This window comes from Clupea harengus, chromosome 5, assembly GCF_900700415.2.
Source record: "Clupea harengus chromosome 5, Ch_v2.0.2, whole genome shotgun sequence".
Taxonomy (NCBI): Eukaryota; Metazoa; Chordata; class Actinopteri; order Clupeiformes; family Clupeidae; genus Clupea; species Clupea harengus.
The window spans coordinates 10419071-10441285 of NC_045156.1; the positions used below are offsets into that span (position 1 = coordinate 10419071).

The window sequence follows — 22215 nt, forward strand, 5'->3', positions numbered from 1 at the left end:
CAACTGGAGAGGAGGCCACAATCACTCTAATGCACATTTCCTGTGCATTCTGGGATAAAATTAAAACTCACAAAGACAGACAAACTATAATTAACCCTTTCCTGAACTCAACCACATCACTTTGAAGCTGGGACTGTGTTAAGGGTCTTTCAGACTGGAGCAGAAAAATGTATATGACATGTAACAAAAAATTGTGCACTACTTATTAACCTAAGATAGTTTAGAATATAGATGTGCCCTCCAATCAAAGGAAAGTGTGTGTGCCTTGTGAGCCTCTGCAGTCACAGTAATCTGAGGACCCACCCCCCCCCCCCCCCACACACACACACACACACACACACACACACACACACACACACACACACACACACCTCATAGTTATTGCCTGAGGCAAACACATCTTGCTGGTTACTGCAGTTGCATGTTTACTCTCATTGTGTATTGGCACTGATAAGTTTGGATTTGGTGATGATAAAGAGGCTATGAGAGAGTGATAGCAATGTGACAGAGAGACAGAGAAAGAGAGACAGGCACTCACTGCCTAGCAACACCAAATATGACATTGTTACCCTGTGAAATAGTTATTACCACCACTTTGTGTCAGTCACCCGTCACCAAGCACACCAAGCCCAGGAAGAAGGGTGAAGGGTGGGGAAAAGGCATCTGAGGAAGAGAACCTTGCCAGCCTTTGTTTATACTGACTGCCTCATGGCCAATAATAGCAGGTCTGTATTTAATTCACAATATAACATATTCTGATGATGACAATCTTTGTGTGGGAAGTCGTATTCATTGTATTTAAAGTTATGTTTAGTTAGCTTTTTGGAGAGTTAACTTTCTGACCACCTGTTTGAAAATAAATACTATGCTATGATTGGCCAGAAAATGCCTTACAACCCCATCCACACCCCCTTAACACAAAGGTGTCCTAGCATCTTGTTAAAAAGGGGGTAGCAGTGGGGGTGGGTATACACTCTTAACTCTCTACATTTTTGAGGTGAAGCTGGAGGGAAAATCATGAAAATGCCCAAAAACAAACATTCTGACAGAGGCATAGAGTGATAGTGAGAGACAGACAGAAAATGAGAAAATGTGAAAACAAATCTCCACAAAAAAAAAGAAATAAAGGGGTAACAAAAGATAGAAAAAGAAAAGCAAGCTAAAGATGCGATAAAGGACATAAAATGTGACTTTTTATACTGCGAGTTTAGGTTGTCACAATAATTGATAAATAGCCTACGCATTATCATGACACTCACTCTTTTTTCCCCATTATCCTTTTTATCGAGTAATCGAAATGATGGCATAGTTAAGGTCTTATGCCAGTTAACCTACTCTAGTTTAGAGTATAAATTAGGAGCTATAATAACAATTGGCAGTTGGTAGGGTGTGTTAATATGAACTATATTTATATGAACAAATGATCTGTTAAGTTAATGTTAAATGTATGTATTTGGGGGGGGGGGGGGGGGGGGCCACAAAGCCTCAAAGCTGCCCAGGCACTCTGAGTGTGTCTTCCTTTTCCCATTTAAACTGTTTAAGCAGTCATATAGAGAGACTTCACTGAGGGTTGACTGAAACCTCAGTATGATGTTTCCTGGTGTTTTAACGCATTTAGTAGCATTTCTGATCAGTACTATCCTCTTGGTAAAAGTATTTAACACATTTTAATAACTTTATTTGAAACAAGGTTATCTGCAGCCATTTCATCAACTCTAATAATCGTGATAGAAGCAGTTATCATGATAATTTTCAAAAGTTAGCATGATAACAACCTTACTGCGAGTGTGTGAGCGAGCGAGCTGAACCGGATATGGAGTGTAAATGAGGATAAGAGCACAGTTGAGATAGAGAGGGAACAAATGAACAGGATATGAGCCAACTTGCAGAGTGAGAGATAAGAGTGTGTGGGTGAGTCTGGATGTGCGCATGCGGATATGAAAGTAAAAGTTTGTATGTAAAAAAAAAGCTGAGAATAGCATGCACTCTGAAGAATGTGACTACATACTGTGAGCTCAATTGTTCAACAGCTCAGAATGATAAGATATTTACAACTATGCAAAACACAGCGCATAATCTTTAGAGAAATAGACAAAAAAAAAACAAGAAAGGAGAGAGTACAAGAAACACAGAGAGGGGGGGAAAGTAGAGTCCAGAGTACAGAAATATGGCATGAGAGAGAGAGAGAGAGAGAAACACACACACACAGAAAAAGAGAAAGCTAGAGAATGAGTGGGAGGGAGGGACAGAGTGAGGGTATGAGAAACAGACAGAGAGGGAGGGAGTGTGTGAAGAGAGAGGCAAATAGAGAGAGATAGCAAGGGAGAGACTATATAGAGAGAGACAGATACCGAGAGGCAAGGAGAGATTGGAAAGAGAGACAGAGAGAGAGAGGAAGAGACACAGATATAGCGAGAGAAGGGTTGTGTGTAGAGAGAGAGAGTGCAGTGTGACTGGCTAAACTGGGGAGCCATAGTGGGCGATGTGGCGCTCTTGTCAAGATGAGGAAATGAAGCTGTGTTGTGATTAAAGCCAGGGTTTCCATGGTGACGCAAAGGGCCCTGCACACAGGGACCTTTTGCTGTGAGTGGTGGGGGTTATACATGGGTCAAATTTCAAAGAGCGATTTTCTTACTCCTCCCACTTTGTCATAATCTGTTTTTAGAAACGTTTTTATTTCTCTCTGCAGTCATCAATGAAGGTTCACTTCCCCATTTAAACAGTTACGATTACTCTGCCATGTTTTTCCCTCAGTGACAGTAAGAGAGTATGAGTTAGAAAGACAAAAAGAGAGAGAGTGAAAGAGTGAGAGAAAGGGGTTGAGAGAAAGAAAATTAAAGAAACAGTACAACTTCCCGACTTCCTGATTCATATTTCCTGTTACAGCTTTTGTACCAGGCGATTTCAGGCTTAGAATGAAGAGGATAATGAATATTGCGCTTGCCTTAGATACCTGGTCCATTTTTTTGCCGTCTAAAACCACTGATTTGCTCAGGGAAATTGTTCACCACCTTTGTTGCTTTTGGCTCAGTGCTGGCTGAAAAAAATGACCCTTTAAAAACAGCCAAATCCCATTTTACTTCCCACTACATTTCATTTCAGCTGTAGGACATCATCTATTTTTGTGATGTGATAGTACAAGTTAGTCTTGGGATGCACACCCCCTCTGTTCAGTTATACATGGGGAATTAATTAAGGTTATACAAAACATGACAAAAAAAGTTTCACGGTGAAAAGAGATGTTTAAAAGGGCAGTTATGATTACATTACCTATTACATAATATTGAAAATATTTCAAGTTAAAGTTTGATCTAATTTTCCGTATTTAGGTGTACTGAATCCTCGCCAGCATTTTCAAGTACAGTTGGTGACCAGGAATGAATACAATTGGTACATGCTGCCCCCTTCAGGTGAAGTACAGGATTGCACTGACATTTAACTTTATTGTGAAGGCTCACTGACGGTGGTGAACAGACACACGCATGCCAGATGGCAAAAAAGGACATCAAAAGACCAGATGCCTGCTTAGTGAACAAAGGACTCTGTGTTTGATGATTGGCTTAATCTTCACTTTACTTAATTTGAAACAACAGATGATGTTCCCCATTCCAACAAATACATCTTTTCGATTACATTAACTTCAAAGATAGGCGTAAAAAAAAAGTAAAAACTGAAGGTGATAGATCTAGACAATTCATAATCGGTTTGAGGGTCCCATGCCGAGAGGAAAAGTGGAGCTTCTTCAAAATTAGGTAAAAGGGGAAGCATGCAAGGCAGAACCAGCCCTAGCAAGTCACCACTCTCTGTGCCGTTACCCTGTTACTCAACTTTCAACAGAAAATAACTGAAGTTTCAACCTTGCTGAGGTTAAAAATTCATTTCACACATAGCTAAGCCCTTCTTACCACATAACTAAATGAACTCCTTTACTATAAATGTAAAATCATTTAAGTTTAAATATTTAGCAGATGTTTTTATTCAAAGTGACTTACAGAAAGCATATTTTGTATTTGTGTTGCAAATCACAACAGACCGTGACCTTAATGTCTTCTGAGAAACATAGAAAACTATCCTCATAACATAAGACTGGAGCGGTTCTAAGCATAATCGACGGTCAGTAGATATTTGAGCCCTCACATTCAGGTCCTCATCAGTTCCAGGGTCCGTTCTAGAACCAGATGACATCTGCGTGAACATGCTCAGGTCTCTGTGACGACACGCAAGCGGCTGCTGAGGATGGTGCTGATCCGGGAGGCCTTCACGTCCCTCCCTCCGCTGCTGCGAGGGCCACCCTCTCTGCGTAGAACCTGCGGAGTCACAACATTAAGGAACTGAGAAACTGTCATGGTAACAACAACATAACATGACCAACAGATTACTTTTCCGCAGTAGGCGGATGAATATGTGGGAGTATGTGACTTGTATTGCATCGCTCACCCCTTTCAGGATGCGCTGACGGAGTTCTTCCTGGGTCAAAGGGCGCTCATCTTCATCGGTAAGTGGAGATTCCTCAGTGTCATAGTCATCCCTGAGAAGTGAAGAGAACACACACACACACACACACACACACTCAGACACACACACAAACACAGATGAACAAATGTAATGTTTGGAGGTACCACCTACAAGTAATTCTGTTTTGAAAATGCACTGTGCATTATACAAAATACACAAACCACACAAACGCACCCATGCTGAAATACATATGCAGTCATTCACATCCTTAGCGCACACAACAAACCACACTTTTACGTACAGCCACCACTTCCTTCTGGCAGGACATACCGTGTTACTGGGGGCTGGATGGAGATATTCTGCTTCTGCAGTTCTGGATTCTGACCCAACAGAACCTGAGCCACCTCCTTTGGGTCATAATCTTGGTCCAAATCCTGCAAGAAATGAGTGGATACTTACACTCATCTTTGGAGGCAGATGAAACTATACTATTTCACTTCTGTTTGAGGCTTGCACAGAAATACCTTAGAGTTGACATAAGCTTGCACAGACATGCCTTAGAGTTGACATACGCTTGCACAGACATACCCTAGAGTTGACATAGGTTTCCACAGACATACCTTAGAGTTGACATAGGCTTCCACAGACATACCCTAGAGTTGACATAAGCTTGCACAGATATACCTTAGAGTTGACATAGGCTTGCACAGACATACCTTAGAGTTGACATAAGCTTGCACAGACATACCCTAGAGTTGACATAAGCTTGCACAGACATACCTTAGAGTTGACATACGCTTGCACAGACATACCTTAGAGTTGACATAAGCTTGCACAGACATACCTTAGAGTTGACATAGGCTTGCACAGACATACCTTAGAGTTGACATAGGCTTGCACAGTGAGCAGCTCATTGGCTCTCTGCTCCACCTGGCCCAGGTATGTCATGATGTTGTTGTCCCTGATGCCTGAGGAGGAGCCGAGCAGGTCCTCAAGAACAGCGCGATCACAGTCGATCTGCTGGAACAAACTGTTGACTCCTGCCACAAAAAAAACAAACAATATGATTCAGTTTGCTTCCACTGTCTTAAATGCCACCAGTCCAATTTCATTTCACTTATCTTTCTTTGTATCTCAACTGCTCTTTTTGAAAAGAGCATAAATCTTTGGCCTTCAGCTGTCAAGAGACATCAGTGCACACGAAACCAGACACACACAAACACAGAGACCTGAATACACATACACACACACACACATACCTGTGTACACATACATATGCACACACACACACACACACACACACACACACACACACACACACACACACACACACACACACACACACACACACACACACACACACACACACACACACACACACACACACACACACACACACACACACACCATAAGGTCAGACTGGTAATTTTCTGCACAGTGTGGCTCATTAGTGTATATTACCAGTCTTGATCTGGTCCAGGATCTTGCTGACAGCGTTGGCCAGGGCCTCGTGCTCCTGGGCCTGGGCCTGAGCCTCCCTCTGCTGCTCCTCCACCTCCCTCAGCACGACATGGTGCTCCTCTTCCTGCTGCTGCCCTGCCAGACGGAACTGCTCCAGTTCTTCTTTGGTCTGTCTCACACACACAGACACAGACACAGACACAGACACACAGACACAGACACAGACACAGACACAGACACAGACAGAGACACAGACAGAGACACAGACAGAGACACAGACACACACACAGACACAGACACAGACACAGACACAGACAGAGACAGAGACACAGACACAGACACAGACACACACTCACACACACAGACACAGACACAGACAGAGACACAGACAGAGACACAGACAGAGACACAGGCACAGACACAGACACACACTCACACACACACACACACACACACAGACACAGACACAGACACAGACACACACTCACTCACACAAACACCCACACACCCACACAAAGACACACAGACAAAGACACACAGACACACAGACACACACACACACACACACACACACACACACACACACACACAGACACACACGGACACACATACACACACACACACACACACACACAGGCACACACACACACAGATGAACAAATGTAATGTTTGGATGTACCACCTGCAAGATATTCTCTTTTGAAAATGCACTTTAAATCATTTGAGACCGATGAGATAAAAAGATACAATTTGAAACATAATTTCATCCTACAATTAGATATAGTTTAAAAAGTAGAACATTGATCTAAAGACATACATATACACGCATACTGTACATTTGTACACTTCACATCCAAGGGGGAGAGACAGCACTGACCTGATTAATTTCATCTCTGAGAGCCTCAGCATGGTTGTTCTGCTCATTGACGTAGTTGAAGAGAGCAAAGTTCCGGTCTTCCACTAAGTGCAGATGAACAGTTAATTAAGAACACAGTTCAGAGTACATGTTGGTAATGCATTTACTGTCATGCCATGCGTAGTGGCTCTATGTAGCACTGTGAGTAGGATTTTGGCGCTCCCTAGAGGTTCAGATGGTCACATGTCTGAAAAAAGCGAACCCCTGCCTTTAGTGTCTATTGTGTATTTATTGACATTCCTGGAACTAAAGTCTAAAGTCTTCTAAAGTCCATAATGAAAGTAAGTATTCTGCCATATTTCTGTGCCATTACAACTCATTACATTAAGTTGTTTTATGGAGTGAACACTGCATCACACCATTACAAAACCACTTCAATACCTGTCTGCCTGAGGACCACTCAAGAGTTCAGGTATATTATACCACTATTATATCAAACAAATTTACATACTCCTAATTCCTTATATATACCTTTTTCCCACATCCACTGTTCCATGAGCACATTTTAAAACGTTCTAATGGCATGGTAATGTAACACTGAGGTATGGTAGGCCCATATAGGGTGATGGGCATCCACATCAGAATAACTCAACTGACCCTGAATGAACTTAGTCACCAACACGTCCAAATCGTCCTCTCCCGTCACGCTCCGGATCTTGCAGAACACTTCCTGAAGAGTCTCCGCACTGTCCTCTCCTGACTCTGTCCTTCTCTGGTCCTTCATCTCTGTCGAAAAGACGTTATCGCAGCGTACATCATCAATGTCATCATCACTCGCACAACAACTAACACGTTCATTGCTTTTTATCAAAAAGATTTAGGGGTCAAGACTGAAACTCAGATGTTCAACGGATTCAACTCACATACACACACACACACACAAACACACACACACACACACACACACACACACACACACACACACACACACACACACCTTGCTTGCTGCCTATGTCCTGGCCCTCATCCTGGGTGCTCCTCTCGTTACACTTGGTGCTCATGAACTCCTTGAGGCGGCGTTCGTGTGCGATGACCCTCTCCAGCTCCTTCATCTCAGCGCTGTACTGCACCAGGTCCTTGACTGCTTTCTCTTTCAGCATGGTCATCTTAGTCTGGGCCTCCACCCTGAGCAGGCCGCAGACGCACAGAAAGACAGACACACAGACACACAGACACACAGACACACAGACGCACAGACGCACAGACACAAGCTTCTTCTAGTTATTGTCATCTCAAAAGTGAATAGGGAATTTGTAAAAGTCAACAGGCTACACAAACTACATAAACTGCATGAGCTTTGGATGTAGAGAATATCGAACAATAGTTATCCAATATCCTCATAATCTATCACGGACACAGTAAGTTACGTCCTCACCTGGCATCATAAGCAGCTGTGGACATGCTGATGACGTCTCCAATATCCCTGCGAATCTCCAGTAACTCCTCCAAAAATAAAATAAAATAAAGCTCTGTGTAGGCTGATGGTAGGAAATATTACGTCCATTCTCATAATAAGCTCTGATTGGCTAGGCCATGACCTCTGACCTTCTCCAGTCGGCGATGCAGCTGCTGGAAGCGTAGGCGTTCCACGCGTAGCGTTTCCAACTCCTCCCTCAGGCGGCTGTTCCTTGTCAGCTGCTCACTGAAGCGAGTGAGGGCCTGTCAAGGTACCCCAGACCCCAGAGGTGAGTTTCACTTCTTAAAACAAGCATGCACATATTTTTATTAGCATGCTAGGGGGAAAAAACATGTTGTACTAAGGTAGAATTTAGGAATTGCAACTTACAAACAATGTACATACTTAGAGCATAGAATTAGAGCATGAAGTATGATATGACAGAGATATGAAAAGGTGCAGAAACATTTCATTCAGGTACGTTTAGCATCATATTGTAGCATGCAGGGCTGTGTGCTCCTATGTTGTGTTCCAGTTATGGTGAGGTCACCCATAATTCCTAGCATGTAAGATGTAATGGTAATTCTATGTTTAACGTTCAAATTAAGAGCGTATCCGTGTTCCCCTCTTATGTTTAGATCAGCATGTATCAAATAATCACGTGATGCTCTCTGAGGAATGGCTGCTTAGACGGTGAGCTCCTGACACCAGAGTGTACACTACTAGTCTAAGTTTACTTCCTGCAAATTGCTTAACGGCATCATAGTTTGGCCAACTTCTAACATGACAATTCAACCGCCAAAAGAAACGCGACGACAGGCCGACAAGATAAAAGATCAGCATGTATCTTCTGTTAGCGAGTAGGAGTCTGTGTGTTATGTGTGATGCCTCGTGTAGTTTCCTTGCGTGTTAGCATCTGTGCCCACCCTGCGTATAAGACCCAGAGCCTTTCCCTCATTCGGTGTCAGTTGTCCTCCATCTGATTCAACAGTGCGGGTGCCCAAGTGAAGCCTCGACTCTGTTTATCACTGCAATCTGTAACCTTTATTATAATTTTCGTGATATACACTTCCTTTTGGGGATTTAGGAAGAAAAACTGGAAATTCAATTTCTGTCCAGATCTTTGTCATCTATTTCCGGTTAGTCTTGATGTCCTTACAACAAGAGGGTTTTTCCCATAGATATATTATATATATATACCCGCACTTGACACAAATAAGTAAGGGATAATGTATAGAACGCCGGTCATTATCGGGAAAATAAGCCCCGACAGGTCTTGCTTTGCCCTGAAGGGGCTTACGCTTAATACACGGCTACTTGCCAAAATGAAAAAATAACTTAACACAGTGAGTCTTTTTACAATTTATTTGTTACCATTCTTAATGTTGATCAGCAGAGAAATAGTTCGCCAAAGACGTTGAACTTCAAAGACGTTGAACATTCTTTAGAACACAGCTGCTCAATTATCGTCGCAAAGCAATGGAATACGCTGGGGTTGATAAGTTACCGGACTACTTGTGGAGTGCTACGAAAGATGTGAATCCGAGGCAAAAAGGCCACTTCCCTTGACAGCGGTCAATTATGCATAGCAACGGTCAAATATGGAAAAATAGTTGACCACAGAACGTTGGGACGCTCCATTCAAGTGAATGGAGCATTCTACAGCATTAAGAAGAGCCGTGTAAACTACATTTATGTTCAGCATATGCTCTGTGGTGTTTTTGTGGTGTTGTTCTCACCCGGTCCAGTTTGTTCTCCAATGTGCGGGTGGCCTTCTGCGTGTGATTGGCCTTGTCTGTGAGACTGTGAGCGATGCTCACCTCTCCCCGCCTCACTTCCTCCAGCTTCCTATGCATCTCTGACATCTGGGTCCACCAGAGACGCAGAAAAGCAGAAACACAGAAACAGAACATCAGCTCACAAGTCAAGCGTTGAGTTTTAACCTTTTTTGGCCTGATACACAAGAGTAAGGCCAACTTACTATACATGTATAAAATCTAAGTTTAGGTCTTCTGCTTTCAGTTATATATATATATTGTCAGTTGTTTTGGATAACAGCCTCTTCTAAATACTTAACCATAACCATATGCAAGATATGACAGTGCCTTAGGCCAGTGTTTTCTTTCTTAACGATTTTCTCCTATCATTATGTACTGAAAAGGAATTCTATTGGCACAACCCGCATGACTGAATCATGTATTCATTTTTGAGTATATACATGTATATGTGACTGTACGTGTTTGTGGGATGTTGTGTATTGCTTGTTTTGAGTGTGTGAGAGAAAAACAAAGTGTGTATGGGGGAATGTGTGTGTGTGTGTGTGTGTGTGTCATAGGTATGTATGTGTGTGAGGAAACCTCTTGCTGTAGATCTGCTTGGTTCTGCCTCTCCTTCTCCATCTGTTCCTCTACCTCGTCCTTCTGTGTTAGGTGAGAGCGCAGTTGCTCTGCATCCTCACTGTCCTGCTGACGCCGGGATGCACTCTTGGACGCTCCCAGACTCTTCTGCAGTTCATCCTGCTCTTTCCGCAAACGCTCAATCTCCACACTACGCATATGCGTGTAGGGTGGATTCAGGTATATTGGGACATTTTTTGTAATTTTATCTTCTGAGCTTAAGTTTGTCATCAAATTACAAACATAACCCAATAAAATAAATGAGACTTTTCTGAATTCCTCAAGGTATCCACATTATTTAAGTGTAAAAAATAAGTCTTCATTATATTTTATGAATGCATGGCTCACTATTTTAGTGGAGTTGACACAAAACTAATTTTAAGCAACTTGTTTGGTAATTTGGGACAGTATGTTTGGTAATTTGGGACACAGACGTATGGGTGTAGATTAATGTATTGAACAATAATTAAACATTTAAAAAAAACATTGTAATGGATTTGTTAACCATAAATATATCTTTAAGGTTGTGCATTATGTGTTATCTTCTGATCTGGCCTGCCCTTTCAAGTTATCTGTACTCCTGTAATGCTCCCTTCATTCTGTGCTCCTTCCACATGTTGTAGCCTACTTGCCCTTTACTTTTCCCTGTTTGTTCACTCTCCCTTGCACTTCACTCTCCCTTGGTCTGTCTGTATCTTTCCTGGGTGCCATTCTATTCCCCAAAATGAATAAGTTTAATAAATGAGAACAACTTGTAGATTAGGCAAAGTGCAGACGAGTCTACACCTACATACATTAACAGTAAGATAGGTTTACTGCTTGATAGCTCACTTAATATGTGTTGTGAATACCACACAAGGCCTACATTTGCTTTTGCTTCAATGTTTTAACAACATGGCCATTATTATTAAAACATTTTCAGGATATTATTGACATAAAATAATCTGACCCAAATTACAAGGCCCACTACACACAGCTCTGACGGTTAGCAACTCTAACCTCTAATTCCTTCCGCTAAAAATTGCCTAGGATACATCACTTAGGTTTTGTGTTGTTATAAATGTGACTTTTTCACTTTTAATCAGGTTATTTATGACTAAACTATTGACACATTTAATTTTATACCCTAAAAATGTTGCCCCAAATTACCTGAAACATGCTGTCCCAATTTACCACACCAAAATTGGAAGAGATCTGATAGGCTGCAGATAATATCTTTTAGAAAAAATGCATTTGTGAATCTAAACGCGTTAGGAAAGTTCCAAAAATCCACACAGACGAATGCAGGGATTTGTAACTCGTGTTCGTCAGGTTGCAAACAAATGTCATGGGGTCATTTATTTGTGAATCATGAAATACATTTGTGAATCGCGTTTCGTTTGTTTGAATCGCGTTTCGTTTGTTTGTGACTTGCGTTTCGTTTGTTTGAATCGCGTTTCGTTTGTTTGTGAATTATGAAACAAATCTAACTCCATATGCGGACAGTAGCTGAGTTTATATCCAACTTTGAAATGCGTTTTGACCACTCCAATAAGAAATCCTGACTGGAAACGTTTAAAATTGGCATAAAATCGAATGCGAATAAAGGTGGGGTGGAGTTGATTTGTAATGTAATACTGCGACTGAGGTGGTTGGAAACGGGTATATTCGCATACATTCGCATTTGTTGAAATGTTATCAGGAGCTTCCGTTAAAGTTTATGCTTCTGTTAACCTTATGCCTTGATATCACAGCTGTTCACAACTTCTCTCTTAATTATAAGTATCCATTTTAAATTCACAGCGGATGGAAAAGCGGACAGACTCGTATCTTCAGCCGAATTTTCATGAATGCGCTTCGGATATGTTAATGAGTAGAATTGTAACCCACCTACTATCACAGTCACGCGCACATTGGCTCACTGGTCCATAGTTTACACATTTCCATATTTAAAAAATCAGGATTTAGAAAAAAAAACATAGTGCATAGTGGACAGGGTGCTCACTAAAAGTAACGTTAGACGCACCGTTGCTTGCGTATGAGCTCCTGTGACTGGATGCTGTAGGCCTTTCGGTCTCCTTCCATGATACGGAACTGTCTCTGGAGTTTGACCATCTCCGTGTCAGCTGAGGTGCACCACAAAACACACAACACATGCAAAGCTTCTTCAATTAGTTGCACAAGACACAATAACGATGGACAAAATCTAAAACTTAAAAAAAGTGTATTTTTCATGACTTGGGTTACTATATTGTTGCAGAGTCTCAATTTTATCATACCAATTCCGTCGATATCAATATCGCTGCTCTCGGAGCGGAAACTTGAGGCCGACCTTCCTCGTGGCATTTTGTACCCCCTGAAAAAGCCTACAAGAGACCGTCAGTGCCAAAAAAAGTGGGCTAACCATTCAAAGTACTAGTAGCGCTTATTTCAACTTTTCCAAACTCCAACGATAAAGAGACCAAGAACAGTTTGCAGACTACTGTGGACTGATAGAAATGACAGTGTTGTGTCCCTTCTTCAACACTCTGATCTAGTTGTTAGCAACCGTAACCAAGTTGGATAAGGTGCATTGAGCCACAACAAGGGGCGCCAAATCCCCACATTTAAGTTATAACGCAGACAGGGAGACACCAGCAGCTGAAGGATGTCGCTTTGACCCCCAGGAGCCTGCAAAGATACAGCAGCCCGTTCTGCATGCATGCACATATGGCGACAACGTGGAGGTAGAGACCTACATTTCTTTACCAGTAGTGGGGCCTACTCTTGTCAAACACCCAATGTAAAATGTGATATCTCTTTCTGAATCTCTTGTGCTCTAAACCTCTTTCATGTGAGTGTGTGGGCACCTGTTTTATTCTGTAAACCTCGGAACCTCTCATGCCCAAAGTTACAGTTTGTTGATGGTTGCTATTGGATAGTGTTGAGCACTGTGTGTTGTTGAAATAAAGCTTTGTTTTTTTTAATATTCTACTCAAACTCTTTTCTTCTCATTGTGGAGTGCTATTTTAACCGCGCCGCCCAACTGCGCCCCCCCCCCCCCCCCCCCCCCCAAAAAAATGTCACCAGCCGCCACTGGACCTAGGACTAGGAAGGGCTAAGCTACACGACTAAGCCACCCTGGGAAATAGTTATAAGGGCACACAGGTCCGTTACTGAAGAGACAGAGACGTGGTTTCCATAAATTAAAAAAATATATGTTTTATTAAATAAATCACCAGATAAGCTGCAGCAGGAGAGATCAGACAAGGGGCAGTACAGACAGACAGACAGACAGACAGACAGACAGACAGACAGACATGACAAAAACAATATAATAATAAGCTCAAAGTGCATAAAAGCAAAGAAATAACGTGCACAAAGAAATTACATGCACGGTGATCCACTTAAAAATAGACATCAAATAAACATAAAACAAAAAAACTAGGATAGAGTGCATTAAATGAAATAAAATGAACATAGAGAGGGGATAGAGTGCATAAAGTTTTAAGATAAAAATAGATGAAATGTATAGCATAAGATAAAAAACAAAACTCTGCAGAGATATAGTTTACCTAACCCCTTAATATCACGTTATAATATGATGAAGATCAAAGTAAAACATTAAAATGTTTAGCAAGCTGGCTTCCCTGATGTCTATAGGCAGTAGCTATTTTCCATAGCTTTGGGGCGTAATTGATAAAGGCTGCGTCCCCGATTTTCTTACGGCTTTTGCTGGGAACATCCAATAAACCAGCATTAGATGATCACAGTGATCTTGAAGGCCAGCATTTGACAATAAAGAAACAAAACAGAACCTGGACTGAGGCTTACCAGTAGGGGCAGATAATTAGGCAGAGGGGTAGCTAGCATTAAAGCTTTTAAGGAGCTTTTTTGATGAAAGCATGTGCTGTGCTCTTTGCTAGTATCCTAAGAAGTGTGAGGCCTAGTATATTTGTGCTGTTTGTATTTAATAAATTACAAGCCACGGAATTTGTGTCTCCCTGCTGCCATTTTGTGCCTACCCTAAAGATTCTCGACACTTTACCTTTTGACACTCATACCCTTTTTGTTGACCACCTGACCTCCAATCAGCCACAATGCGGTGAACATACTGGCACACCTGCATCATCTATGTGATACACTGTGGTGGTGACGAGGCAAGCCACTCACTACCCCACTGACCCGAGCCACTGAACTTTGGTTCTGAACCTTCATTACAAAATGACAGCCTAATATCTTTTAGACTCATGGCTTCATCTTGAGAGAGGCTTAGATGATCTTAATTATGTGCAATTAACTTAAATTTTACAAATACTTGAAATACTTGTGAAATATGAAAATAGACACATACAAAATATTGAAAATGTTTATTGGTGAGCCAGATCCTAGTTTTTGCTCCTATCCCAACCAATCATCTGTTTCTTCAGGAGTTTATTGCTGGTGGTGTACATCTGAGTAGAGTTGTGACGATCCAGGTTCCTGTCGGCTTTTTCATTCTGTTGCAAAATGAAGGCTAGCTGGGCTTGGCTTGCAGCCTCTTTCTCTTGTGCTATCCTTTTTATCTTCTTCTGTTTCTTTTCTTTTTCCCAGTCAAGCCAGGATCCCTCTAGTTTTTGTCTGGTTGCCTCTGTGTTCAGTAGGCTCTTGCGCTTCTCCTGTTCTCGCTGGGCCCGGGGTATGTAACCTCTGAAAGCTAGAGACAGAAAAGATTTGATAACTTATTAAAGTAACTGGTAAAATTAAAACAACATAACTCAAGAACATGAAGTCAAAATATTTAGATTTTAGGAAAGATCTCAGACAGAATATATACAGATATATTGGGTACTTACCTCCAAAGTAAGGTTCATCCCCTTCCTCCTCTTCCCTCTTAATAGTCTTCTCAATCTTTGTCTCATTTCTCTCTTTCACCTTTTGATTGACCCATCCAAGGAATCTTCTTCTTTTACTCTTATCTTGGGCCATCGTCCCATCCTGGGTTTGATGATCTTCACTCCCATCATCATCGGTTTCTGTCAATCTTCCCTCTTCCTCCCGTTGTTCCATCTCTGTCTGTCCCTCCATTTCTTCCTCTTGTCTCTTTCTTGCCATTTCTTCTTTTTCTGTCTGTCTCTGAATTTCCTGTTCTCTATCTCTTTCCATTTCCAGTTCCCTCTCTCTTTCCAATTTCTTCTGATTTTCTAATTCTAGTTGGAGTTTCATCTCAATCTCCTGTTTCTCTATTTCCTCCTGTCGCTCATTTTCTCGCTGCCTTTCTCTCTCACGTCTCATTTCATCCTCAATTTGTTGGTCCACTTTCTTTCTCTCTTCCATCTTATTCTGTTGCCTTTCTTCTTCCCATTCAAGCCAGGATCCCCCTAGTTTTTGTCTGGTTATCTCTGGGTTCAGTAGGCTCCGACGCTTCTCCTGTTCTCGCTTGACCCCTTTTTCTAAACCCCCGAAAACTATAGAGAGAAAAGATTTGATAACTCATTAAAGTTACTGGTAAAATTAAAACAAGAAAACACAAAAAAGAACATGAAGTCACAATATTTAGATGTGGATTTTAGGAAAGATCTTAGACGGAATATTTACAGATTTATTGGGTACTTACGGTGAAAGGTTAATCCATCACTTTCCTCCTCTTCCCTCTTGATAGTCTTCTCAATTTTTGTCTCATTTCTCTTTTTCACCTTTTTATTGACCCATCCAAGGAATCTTCTTCTTTTACTCTTATCTTGGGCTACCGTCCCATCCTGGGTTTGATGATCTTCACTCCCGTCATCATCGGTTTCTGTCAATCTTCCCTCCTCCTCCCGTTGTTCCATCTCTGTCTGTCCCTCCATTTCTTCCTCTTGTCTTTTTCTTGCCATTTCTTCTTTTTCTGTTTGTCTCTGAATTTCCTGTTTTCTCTCTCTTTCCATTTCCTGTTCTCTCTCTCTTTCCATGTCCAGTTCCCTCTGTCTTTCCAATTTCTTCTGTTTTTCGAATTCTAGTTGGCGTTGCATTTCAATCTCCTGTTTCTCTATTTCCTCCTGTCGCTTAGTCTCTCGCTGCCTTTCCCTCTCACGTCTCATCTCATCCTCAATTTTTTGCTCTCTTTTCTTTCTCTCTTCCATCCTCCTTGTCTCTTCTTCCCATTTTTTCTCCAGCTGCAGTCGTCGTTCGTCCTCTTTCTTGATGGCTAGCTCTTCCTGGAGCTTGCGCCATTCCTCTGGGTGTTGAGACCAGTACTTCTCCTCTTCATCTTTCTTTCTCTTCTCCTCTCTCCTTTTAAGCTCTTCTTTCCATGCCTCTTGTGCCTTTCTCTGCCTCTCACCTGCATTTCTCCTTGCCTCTCTCTGTTTCTCCTTCTCTTTCTCCAGACGTATTTGCCATTTTGATTTGAAAGGCTGTCCAGAATTTATTCCCGGTGCACTAGTTTTTTCATCAGTTTGAAGCTGGTTTTGAAGTTTTTCTCTTTCTACCTCTTGCAATTTCTCTTCCTCTCTCTTTGCTTCTTCCACCATCTGTCTACTCTTTGCCTCTTTCCTTTGTTTCTCTATTTGTTCACATCTCTCTTTCCCCTCATTATCCTTTTGCTGACCAGTTGCCTTCCACTTTTCATCCATTTGTCGCAGCTCGGACTCATTTCTGTCTTTCATGCTTCTCTCAGCTTCCTTGAGTATCTCTGCCTCTGCTGCCTTTTGTAATTCCATTTCTTGTTTTAGCGCAATCTCTCTTTGTCTCTCTTCAATGTGCCTCAGTCTTTTCTCTTCTTCTCTCTCCATCTTCAACTCTTTCTGTCCCATATCTCGTTCTCTCTCCTCCATCTCTCGTTCTCTCTCCTCCATTTCCATTCTTTGGGTCTCCAGGAAACTATCTCCCCTTTTTTGTTTATCCTTTTCAGTTTGAAGCTGCTTTGAAAGTTTTTCTCTTTCTACCTCTTGCAATCTCTCTTCCTCTCTCTTGGCTTCTTCCACCATCCGTCTACTCTCTGCCTCTTTCCTTTGTTTCTCCATTTGTTCACATCTTTCTTTCCACTCATTCTCCTTTTGCTGAGCAATTGCCTTCCACTTTTCCTCCATTTGTTGCAGCTCAGACTCATTTTTGTATTTCATGCTTCTCTCAGCTTCCTTGAGTTTCTCTGCCTCTGCTGCCTTTTGTAAGTCTATTTCTCGTTTTTGCTCAATCTCTCTTTGTCTCTCCTCAGTATGCCTCAGCCTATACTCTTCTTTTCTCTCCATCTCTAACTTTTTCTGTTCCGTCTCCCTTTGTCTCTCATCTATCTCCCTTTTTTGGATCTCCAGAAGCCTTTCTCTCTCTTTTTGTTTTTCCTCTTCGATTTTCATTTGCCTTTGTAGTTTTTCCCTCTCCAGTTCTTGCAATCTCTCTTCCCCTTTTTTAGCCTCTGTTTCTGCCTCCTCTCTTTGTTTTTCAATCTCTCTGCATCTCTCTTTCCATTCATTCTCTTTTTGCTGAGCAATTGCCTTCCACTTTTCCTCCATTTGTTGCAGCTCAGACTCATTTTTGTCTTTCATGCTTCTCTCAGCTTCCTTGAGTTTCTCTGCCTCTGCTGCCTTTTGTAAGTCCAATTCTCGTTTTTGCTCAATCTCTCTTTGTCTCTTCTCAGTATGCCTCAGCCTATACTCTTCTTTTCTCTCCATCTCTAACTTTTTCTGTTCCATCTCCCTTTGTGTGTCCTCCATCACCTTGTTTTGGGTCTCCAGGAGTCTTTCTCTCTCTTTTTGTTTTTCCTCTTCGATTTTCATTTGCCTTTGTAGTTTCTCCCTCTCCAGTTCTTGTAATCGCTTTCCCCCGTTCTTAGCCTCTGTTTCTGCCTCTTCTCTTTGTTTTTCAATCTCTCTGCATCTCTCTTTCCACTCATTCTCCTTTTGCTGGGCTACTGCTGTCCACTCCTCCTCTGCTTGTTTTAGCTTAGCGATGTTTGTCTCTTGTATGTTTCTTTCAATTTCCTTGAGTTTCTCATCCATCTCTGCTTCAACAACTTTCTGTAACTCAAGTTCTCTTTGCCTGTCTTCATTATGGCTTTGCTTCAGTCTCTCCTCTTCTATTCTCTCTTTGTCCAGCTTTCTCTTCTCCATCTCTCTTTGTCTCTCTGCATTATCTCTTCTTTCTACCTCTCTTTGTTCTTCCATTTCAATCTGCATTTGCTGCTCTTTTCTCCTTTGCTCTTGTAATATCTCTTTCTCTTTGTTGGCTTCTTTTTCTGCCTCTTCTTTCTGTTTTTCTATCGCTCTATATCTATCTTTCCATTCCTCTTCCTTCTGTTGGGCTGTTTTTGTCCAGTTTTCCTCCATTTGTTTTAGCTCAGTCAGATTTTTTTCTGTCATTCTTTTCTCCATTTCTTTGAGTATCTCCTCTTTTTCTGCTACTGCAGCTCTCTGTAATCCCAGTTGCTGTTTCTCCTCCATCTTCCTTTGTTTGCTCTCCTTCCTCTGTATCTTCAAGAAGCTCTCTCTCTCTCTCTGTAGCCCCTTTATGATCTGCCTTTGTTGTTCCTCTCTTTCTAACTCTTGCAATCTCACTCTCTCTTCCTTGTCCTCTCTCTCTGCCCTTTCTCTCTGTTTTTCAATCTCTTTACACCTCTCGTCCCGTTCATGTTCCTTCTGCTGATCCAATACTCTCCACTTCTTCTCCATTTGTTGCAGCTCACTTTGGCTTTTCTCTTTCAGCCTTTGCTCCATTTCTTTGAGTTTTTCTTCCATGTCAGGTTCAGCAAATTTCTGCAACCCCAGTTCTCGTTTGTTCTCCTCCATTTCCATCCTCTGAACCTCTAGAAGTCTTTCTTTTTGTTTAGTTTTTTCCTCTTTAATTTTGATCTGTCTTTGACATTCTGTTCTCTCGAGTTCTTGTAATCTGTTGTACTCTGCCTGGGCATCTCTTTCTGCCTTTTCTCTCTGTTTTTCAATCTCTTTACACCTCTTGTCCCATTCATCTTCCTTCTGCTGAGACAATACTCTCCACTTCTCCTCCATTTGTTGCAGCTCACTTTGGCTTTTCTCTTTCAGCTTTTGATCCCTTTCCTTGAGTTCCTTTTCCATCTCAGATACTTTCATTTTCTGCAACTCCAGTTCTCGTTTTTTCTCCTCCATCTCCCTTCTTTGGATCTCTAGAAGTCTTTCGCTCTCTCTTTGCTTGTCTTCCTCCATTTGTATCTGCCTTTGACATTCTGCTCTCTCCCGCTCTTTCAACCTCTCCTCTTTCATGGCTTTTCTTTCCAGCTTTTCTTTCTGTTTTTCTATCTCTTTGGTGTTATTGTTCAACTCCTCTAGCTGCTTCAGCTCCATCTCCCTCCGTCTCTCTTCTCTCTGCCTCAGTTCCATGTCTCCCTTCTTCTTGATCTCTCTCTCCATCTCTTTCAGATGCTCCATCTCCCTCTCTGTCTCCTGCCTCTCCTCCTCAATCTTTTGCTGCCTTCCATTCAAACATTGCTCCAGTTCTTTTTGTTTTTGTTTAAGTTTTCTTTCCATCTCTCTCTGTTTTTCTTCCATTTGTTTTTCCAGTGTCTTCTGTTTCTCTTCCCATTGCTTCTTCAGTTCTTCCTGTCTCATAATTTCTTCCAATTTCTCAATGTCTTGCTTCAGTGCTTTTTCTCTTTCCAAGTCAATCAATCTGTCTATCTCATTCTGCCTTTCTGTTGCTCTTTCTTGCTCCTGTAGCTGCTCCATCTCTCTCTGCTTCTGTTTTTGTAGTCGTTCCATCTCTTTCTGTATTCCTTTGTCTCTGTCCAACTCTGCATGTCTCTCTGATGCCTTCAGTTGCTCCATCTGTCTCTTTCTCTCCTTCTCTCTCTCCATTTGTTTCAGTCTCTCTGTCTTTTGTAGCCTCATCTTTTCTCTCTCTAGGTTTTTCAACCAGTTTATCTCCATTTCTTGTTCATCGATAACTTCAGTTCTTGGCCCTAGCTCAATTCGATCTCTCTCCTTTTGTCTCTCCATCTCTAGTATTCGTTCCTCAGTCTGTTTCAGTCTTTCCATCATAAGCTTTTGCTCCTTAGCTTGCTCAATCTCTCTCAACCTCTGAATCTCCATCTGTAATATTATTTTTAATGGTTTAATGGCCATGCGTATAACTGGATGAAACAGATTAATCCATTTGATATATGCCCATACTGTTCATACAGGTATGACCACACTAGATTGAAATAGGTTGGTTTATGTATGTGTCCAAGTTTACAATGTCTTGTGGAGTTCCACAAGGATTAGTTCTTGGGCCTGTTCTATTCCACCACATGCTACATTATCCTCAGTGTGCTTAGCATATTGTCCCTACTTTGAGATAATTTCGCTGGCTTCCTATATTTTTTCATTTTGATTTTAAATGATGATCATCTCAAGAACATTTAATAGCCTGGGGTCTAAATGTGCTGTCCATGTGATGCAGACATATGATTCAGATTTCAGATATATTTTCTATTACCTTATATACAACAATGTCTCTCTTGTGAGAACCTGTGTTTGAAGTCACATGCATGTTTTAAAGACACTTACCGTCTTCCTGCCAAGAGCACATCCATAAGATTGGCCAATGCCCCACGGTCCTGCCCACTCGTATCCGACCAATTTTTCAATATCTCTTGTGAAAGCGGCCCCTCTCTCTTCCTCCCTCCTTCTCTCTCTTTCTTGTCTCTGCTGTATTTGCAACTGTTCTGTTTGTTGTCTCTCCAGGGCTCTCCTTTTCTTGTTTTGGTAGTAAATTTCAGCTTTTTGTAGCCCCTCCAACTCCTTGCGAGCCTGTTTGTATGATATGGTAAGATAAGATAACACTGTATTGATCCCCAGGTGGGGAAATCTGGGTCTTAACAGCAGCACAAAGACAGATGAAGCACACACATAAAACATTCAAATAAATAAAAATACAATAAAAAAGCAACAATTGCGCAAAAACAACTCCACGTGTTCTGCAAAAGGAGTATGATAGTAAGCAATACACAAATGAGCAAAAACAGGTTCAGGTACTGACAGTTATTTTAGTGTCCAAATTGTAAAGTGTCTTTTACCATGTCGTGCAGTCTCTTGTCCGTTCCTGACCCCTCCTGGATAATTTGTATTAATTTTTCGATGTCATGGGACAACTCCTGCTCTTGCTGTATTGCCATCTCTCTCTGTCTCTCTGCCTTCTGCTTGGCCTTGATGTTCATCTGCTGCTCTCCTCCTCTCTCTTCCACTACCTGCTGCTCTCGCTTCGCCCGCTGAAGTCTCTTCAACTCTCTCTTCCTCTCCAGCTCTCTCTCCCTTTCGACATCACGTTGTCTTTTGTCCTGCTTAAGTCTGTCCATCTCTTGTCTACTTCTTGCTTTCTTGGCTTTCATATCCATTTCCCATACACTTTCTGTGGTGTATTCATCGGACACAGAAACATTTCCGGACTCAGACTCCTCCGAGTCTGGGTCGGAGACTCCATCTAGCACCTTGTTGACCTCTCTCGTAAACTCCTTCAGCTCCTTCGTCACTTGTCTTTTCCTCTCTTCTAAGCTGATATCCATCTCGTTCTGCTCAGCATGCGCCATCACCTGACTAGCCCTCATGTTCTCAACCTCTTGTTCCTCTATCTTTCTCAGACCTCCACTGAGGTATGCGAGTAGACGTTCCTGGCCTTGGCGCCGTATCTCACTCTGCTTTTGCCATTGTGCCCGGACGTCCTCACTT

At 41.8% G+C, this 22215-nt stretch overlaps 3 protein-coding genes across 3 annotated transcripts; all 3 read right to left on the reverse strand.

The window, feature by feature from the left end:
* Positions 1-3423: 3423 nt before the first annotated feature.
* odad1 (outer dynein arm docking complex subunit 1) lies at positions 3424-13155 on the reverse strand. Its single transcript, XM_012838517.3, has 14 exons — positions 12883-13155; positions 12630-12729; positions 10586-10775; positions 9968-10093; positions 8378-8491; positions 8208-8275; positions 7770-7957; positions 7430-7558; positions 6794-6876; positions 5917-6085; positions 5332-5495; positions 4786-4889; positions 4438-4528; positions 3424-4307 (listed from the first exon to the last, which is right to left on the reverse strand). The coding sequence occupies exons 1-14, from the start codon at positions 12947-12949 to the stop codon at positions 4200-4202; spliced, it is 1701 nt and encodes a 566-aa protein (XP_012693971.1). The 5' UTR covers positions 12950-13155; the 3' UTR covers positions 3424-4199.
* Positions 13156-14995: 1840 nt separating this feature from the next.
* On the reverse strand, positions 14996-17804 carry LOC105909852 (trichohyalin-like). Its single transcript, XM_042707815.1, has one exon. The coding sequence runs from the start codon at positions 17788-17790 to the stop codon at positions 16156-16158; it is 1635 nt and encodes a 544-aa protein (XP_042563749.1). The 5' UTR covers positions 17791-17804; the 3' UTR covers positions 14996-16155.
* Positions 17805-20951: 3147 nt separating this feature from the next.
* On the reverse strand, positions 20952-22205 carry LOC122132885 (trichohyalin-like). Its single transcript, XM_042707732.1, has 2 exons — positions 21567-22205; positions 20952-21300 (listed from the first exon to the last, which is right to left on the reverse strand). Exons 1-2 carry the CDS (start codon positions 22092-22094, stop codon positions 21031-21033), a joined length of 798 nt encoding a protein of 265 aa, XP_042563666.1. The 5' UTR covers positions 22095-22205; the 3' UTR covers positions 20952-21030.
* Positions 22206-22215: the final 10 nt, after the last annotated feature.

Coding starts and splice junctions, on each gene's coding strand:
- LOC122132885 (XM_042707732.1), bottom strand. CDS start 22,094: ATGAGGGCTAGTCAGGTGATGGCGCATGCTGAGCAGAACGAGATGGAT. Junction 21,301..21,566: donor ACAAGAGACTGCACGACATG/GTAAAAGACACT, acceptor TCATACAAACAG/GCTCGCAAGGAGTTGGAGGG.
- odad1 (XM_012838517.3), bottom strand. CDS start 12,949: ATGCCACGAGGAAGGTCGGCCTCAAGTTTCCGCTCCGAGAGCAGCGAT. Junction 8,492..9,967: donor TGGAGAACAAACTGGACCGG/GTGAGAACAACA, acceptor GTACCTTGACAG/GCCCTCACTCGCTTCAGTGA. Junction 6,877..7,429: donor GGTGACTAAGTTCATTCAGG/GTCAGTTGAGTT, acceptor ATCTGCACTTAG/TGGAAGACCGGAACTTTGCT.
- LOC105909852 (XM_042707815.1), bottom strand. CDS start 17,790: ATGGAGAGAAAAGAAGAGTATAGGCTGAGGCATACTGAGGAGAGACAA.